At 35.2% G+C, this 5,922-nt stretch overlaps 2 protein-coding genes across 2 annotated transcripts; one reads left to right on the top strand and one right to left on the bottom strand.

The window, feature by feature from the left end:
- Window positions 1–27: 27 nt before the first annotated feature.
- LOC111786468 (arginyl-tRNA--protein transferase 2-like) lies at window positions 28–4,929 on the bottom strand (the record flags this gene model as incomplete). The annotated part of the gene is made up of 6 exons (XM_023666718.1): window positions 4,891–4,929; window positions 3,429–3,632; window positions 2,816–2,854; window positions 2,457–2,607; window positions 810–1,952; window positions 28–421 (listed from the first exon to the last, which is right to left on the bottom strand). Coding segments are annotated over exons 2-6 (1,866 nt in total), but the record flags the coding sequence as incomplete, so codon positions are not given.
- Window positions 4,930–4,999: 70 nt separating this feature from the next.
- Window positions 5,000–5,848, top strand: LOC111786469. Its single transcript, XM_023666719.1, has 2 exons — window positions 5,000–5,293; window positions 5,542–5,848. Exons 1-2 carry the CDS (start codon window positions 5,095–5,097, stop codon window positions 5,661–5,663), a joined length of 321 nt encoding a protein of 106 aa, XP_023522487.1. The 5' UTR covers window positions 5,000–5,094; the 3' UTR covers window positions 5,664–5,848.
- Window positions 5,849–5,922: the final 74 nt, after the last annotated feature.

Genomic DNA, 5,922 nt, shown 5'->3' with positions numbered 1-5,922 from the left:
TTTTTTTTTTCTTTTTCTTTTTTTTACCAACATGAACTTGCAGGTGAAGGATTGAAGCACAGCACGAAATCTTAAGAACAAAATGATAGTATATACCTTATATCTCATACGGGAATCGTCTATGTCCATTAATATATTTGTGACATCTCCATCTTCCTTTTCAGAGGAGGCCAGACCACTGCTTTCTGGGTCCAAATCGTCATCAGAACTATAGGAGTATGCCTCGGTGATTTCATCATCCTCATCCTCATCTATAATAGAATCGTTTGGTTCTTCCAGGAAATCATCATCTTGTTTGAGTTGCATATCATTCGGCACCTCCTGAAGTGGTAATGATTCCTTATTTTGGAGTGAAAAATCTGATAAGACTACATAAGACTTTTGATCCAGCAATGGCTTCGCAGCATCAAATGGAACCCACCTGAGGAGATACAGAACTCATGGGTTAAATTTGAAGCGACTGGTCAATCTTATTGATAGAAACAAGTTTCTTATGATCGGATAAATTTCTAGTCCCTTAACGATTCCTAATTTCTAGTACCTTAGCTTCTATTACTCTCGGTTTTGCCTAATATCAATTGCCATGAAAATGGAAATCAAAGAATTATTAAATAAAACCCCTAAACTGACTCAAGCTACCTGGGACAGACACTCATTTTATTCCCACACATTCAAGTAAAGAAATCAGCCTCAATAACTCCCCACCTGCAGAGAAACACTTACGTGTAACGAAGTGGACAAAGAAGCNCTCACACATTCAAGTAAAGAAATCAGCCTCAATAACTCCCCAACTGCAGAGAAACACTTACGTGTAACGAAGTGGACAAAGAAGCTCCGATGGGCAATATGTTGCTTTGTATCTCATCTTTCCACAGTTGTGAATATAGTAACCAAGATAATAATATTGAAGACTGGCACAATATGTTTGATTTTGTTTTACCCAGTTTATTTCTTGTAGGGCTGAATACTTGCCCAGAGAGAGGAAAGCATAGTCAGGATCCCAGAACAGATATTTACTCGATAAACATCTTGGAAGGATGTCTACAACACCAACTGCAACTAACTTTCCATCAATCAAATATTGCTGGTGAAAAGAACCAAAACCGCAGGGAGGAACTGTACCATCACCAGTTGAGGGAACAAAGTTGAGGGGGGTGTCAACTAAAAAATTCCTGTATGAGGCTTCTGATATACGTTCTGGAGTATCATTGTGCACATGAAGTTGATAACGTCTATACAAAGCGTATTCTACTGGATCAAAACTGGACCTTTTCAGGCGTATCTCTAATTTTCGTTTCTTCTGTGAAGAAAATTTAGAGTTCTTCTCCATATGGGAATCTTTACTTCTGGCTTTAGCAGTTTCTTGAGAAATGGTGGCCCTTTCAGCATCCTTAGGGGAGGAAAAGGAAGCTTCTCCTTTATCAGAATAAAAGTTAATATGTCCATTGCATGCTTTGATTGAGAAACCAGATAGTTCATCAATCTGGCTCAAGTAATTTACCAACTTTTCAGCTATTATTTTAGGAACAAACCCAGTTTCTGCTGTGTTACTCGCTGATGATGATAAGTTATCATCTTTCATCTCACCAACTTGGGCACGCCTTATGCTAGCAGACAATTGGAATGCAACATTGCAGGAGTATACAAGATCCTTTGATCCTTGAACCAGCAGTTTCTTCTTTACATGGGAAACCCTTTTGACAGACGCTCTTGGAAACGGTATGTTACGGGGAAGATCGCCTTTTTCGGAGCATAAGCTTATGGCGTCATCGACCTGATCAGACAGATGAAGTATAAAGCGGCCTTCCTCGTTTTCTTTATTTTTAAAGGACAGTGAGTTATTTTCTACTGAGTGAGAATCTCCATTAAGTGCATAGCTACAGTTCTTGGAAGCACTTGAAGCTTCTGTGTTCTCCACTGGATTATCTTGTTCCAACTCTCCATCCAAAAACCTAAAGACAGACAGAAACACATCAGATGTTAAACTGGTCGGCCTGCATCCAATTGTATTTCCTCCCAGGTCTGATTTTAAAATGACAAAGAAATGAAATGTTTACAGAAACAACTCCCATTGGACCAACTGAAATAAGGTAAATAATTTGTTTTTTAAGGTCGAATTGAACAAAAAGTGTAGAACAAAGTTTCATTTCTATAACTAGAACCCACTAAAGGCATGTTTGTGAGTGATTTTAGATTGACCAAAATCACTTCATTCGTGCCCTTTTTAGTTTTTTGTTATTTTGGACATGACAAAAGTAATTTTGGTTATTCCAAAATCACTCGCAAACATGCTCTAATCATCAAACTCCCCCACGATCAATTTGCTCAAGTAATTAAGTATATTCAAATGTGGATAATGACAACATCTTTCACCTCAAGAAAAGATGTTGAAAGCGAAGGTTAGATTTCAGGAACATAAATACAAAATTAAACACCAAAATCTTTTAAAATCATACCTTTGAAACCGTCTAAACACTCGTAATTGATCTTTAGATGGAACAAAGTCTGATGCCTTCAAACGAATTGTATAAGAAGGGCAACATGTCCTTTCCATCTCAGGTTTGTAGAGATAACAGCCAGATCTTCTCCAGCCACGATCAAGGAGATCTGTGAAACAAGTAAAAAGATATAGCCTATATTACATAAAATTGCCAGAAACCATTTCAGAAAATGATCAAGCATCCATACTATATATCGATAAATATGCGAGCATGATGAAAGTTTTGTAGACAAAATTGAAAATGCAGCATGAACTGTGATTGCAGATAGAAAAGGAAGTCCTGGAAAGACTGAAAGAAGAGCCAGGAAAACAAACCTTGGTAGTCATCAACAGTAAGATTATCTGCCCATAAACCTGCCAAGATAATAAAAGCCAACATCAATGATGATCAGGAATGCTATAATCATTTTCAGCTTCTAAATTCTCGAATTGCAGCATAGAAATTTATAAGCATTGTCTAAAGGATCAAGCCAGGAATGACCGAAGAACGCATCAGCCAAGAAATATTTTGATTATTCATGTTTTAAATGCCTAATGTGGACATTTCCCTCAATTAAAAACTACAATTCATACGTATCATTCAGTCCTATCGAAAATCAATGGAAAAGATGAGAAAATAACAGGTAACCAATACAGAGTTCTTAACAACTATCACATGAACTTGAAATTCCATCACAGCTCTCAATACCAAAGAAAAAGGTGCAGATATGCATCAAAACAGAGTTCAGAACCATAAGAGAACAGAAAACATTTAGCAATTTGCATCAAAGAATTATCCAACATATCTCACAGGTGAAAATACCAAACCAAATTGACAGAATCCAATTCACAGATAAAACAAATAATCAAAGCAGCTAGCGATGAAACGAAAGAGCTAGAAGAAGTAACAGAGAAACAGTTCGCGAAATTTAATAAAAATCAATCGGACCGTGAGTGACGCTGCCACGAGAACCCGATTTGCAGTAGCCACAAGAAGATTTTCGTCTTCCACAGTCATAAACAACGCTTTCCCCTCTCTCCGCACCACCAATTGTGCTACTGCTCGCGTCGCTCATCTTTCCGGCCATTTTCGATTTCCTTCACAACACCAATATCACCTATCGTCTCTATGCTTTCTGTATCAATCTAAAACCTGAAAATGGTAGACTTTCAAATAATCATACTCTGATTTTCTACAAGAATCGTCTTAAACCATTGAAACCAGAATTTTAAAGTAATAAACTGACGACTACACCCTGTTGGTCAATTAAAAAAAAAAATAATAAAAAAAAAAAAAAAAACTTGATTTAATAAAGAAAGAAACAAAAGTTAAAATCCAGTTATTATTATTATCATTTTTTTGTTAATATCTTTGCTTATAAACTTTTTTTTATATATTTTTTCGAATAATTATTTTAATATGTGTCATCCAAATTAAATTGAGCATAGTTCAGCTATATATATCCCAACAAATAGGGAAAATGCTTGAATATTCTCTAACTCATTTATTAAATTAAAAAAACTATTTCAATTAATATGACTGCATATATTAATTTTATTAAAGACAACTCATGAAACTCTATAGTATTTGCTTATATATGTCACATCTACCTGCAATATAGCATCAAATATACTATAATAAATTTTTTTCTTTCAAATGGTGTAAAACTAAGGATAGCGATGTGAATATATGTCTTATTAATAGAATATAAAATGATTAATTTTGATTGATTCCAAATTATTGGTTTAAAAAAAAGTTTATAAAGTCAAACAACAAAATAATATACCTTTATTTATTTTTTAATTCAATAATTACGAATATGTTATCATAAAAATTAAATTTAGTTAGAATTGTGGTGTAAATAAAATAATATAGTTGAATAGGTAAAATAATAAATATGTAAAAAGTATAAAGTCTATATTTGGAATGGTCAGAGATTACAATTTTATTTATGACTTCTTTCATTAATTTGTTGATTTTTTTTTTTTTTTGTTATAAGGAAAATAATTATGGAAATAAATAAAAGATATTTAAAATTAGAAAAAAATGAAAATAAATAAATAAATAAATAAATAAAAGGTGAGACTTAAAAAGGCGGTTAAGGGAGTAGGTCTAATTTAAAATCCTTCATTTTCAAAAGATGAGAGGTTAGGAGGAGTGATAAGCTAAAGGAATCATTACCCCACGACCCCAAAGAAAGCCCTATTCGAAAATATGAGGAAGAATGGAGGGGTATTTTTGTAAGACAACGGGGACCAAGGCCCTTGTGTGCAAGAAATGAAGGGGTAAAATCGTGATTATCCAGTAATATTGACCCACCTAAAAGGCCCAACACGAAAACGTAGACTTCAAGTGAGGGGAAACACAGCAACACAAGAGAAAGAAAGAGAAGCTTGGTGCATAAACTCACCGGTATTTTCCCCGTTTCGCACTCCATACGGCACCGTTCGACCTGTGAATGTCATCTCTTTCGATTTTCTGAGCTCGATCGGACAACAATGGCGGATTCTGCNTTTTTTTTTTGTTTTTGTTTTTTTTTTGTTTTGGCTTTGAAGTATTCTCGGCTACCTGTGGTTTTTGAAATTTTTTAACACGAAACTCGGGGGATTTAGACATGAATCGTAGTTTTAGGGCTTTGGAATCGCAAATACAAGCTCCGGCAAAGCCGCGGCAGCAGCAAGTTGGAGGACTGAGGGCGTCGGTTATGAAAGATAAGGAGGAGGAGCTTGCGTTGTTTTTAGAAATGAGAAAGCGTGAGAAAGAGAGGAATGATCTTCTCTCTAATAACGTGGAAGAGTTCGATGCGCCTTTAGGTATAGCCTCTCTTTCAAACTTTGGACTTGCACTTCAGCTGCACTGAATTTTATTTTATGGCCTTGTTCTGGAGCTTTCTAGAATCCTTTCTTAATCGAGAGTTAAAGTTTTGTAGCCCTTGTTCTTTTGTCCATCAGATGAATACTGATCCAGAAAGAAAAGGAGTAATCCACGTTGTTTTTGACGTCTATTTTTGCTTACTCTTCTGTAACTATGTTTTATCGAATTCAATTTCTGTTTTGTGCAGGAACAAAACCAGGAACTTCTCCAATATTTAATATCTCATCAGCTACCCCAGCTCCTACTCGCAAGACTGGTGCCGATGATTTTCTTAATTCTGACAATGATAAAAATGATTATGATTGGTAAAGTTATCGCATTACACTTCTCGTTTTTGTTTATTGAATGAATATTCCTATATATCGCTGTTTCTATCCTGGATTAACCGATCATTAATATTGTTGAGAATTACTCAATGTCTTGGTATTAGTAATTGACTTGGGAGGGTTCCCAAATGGCACGTCCTCAGGTTAGTATTGGGTAATAGACACATATGCAAAAAAGGTAGATAGGAACCTTGAAATCAAAACAAGTTCTTATTCTATGCATCTGGACTAACATCTACATA

This window comes from Cucurbita pepo, unplaced genomic scaffold (genome assembly GCF_002806865.2).
Source record: "Cucurbita pepo subsp. pepo cultivar mu-cu-16 unplaced genomic scaffold, ASM280686v2 Cp4.1_scaffold001712, whole genome shotgun sequence".
Lineage (NCBI taxonomy): Eukaryota > Viridiplantae > Streptophyta > Magnoliopsida > Cucurbitales > Cucurbitaceae > Cucurbita > Cucurbita pepo.
Note: the sequence above shows the minus strand (reverse complement) of the source record. Positions and strands in the feature narration are given on the sequence as shown.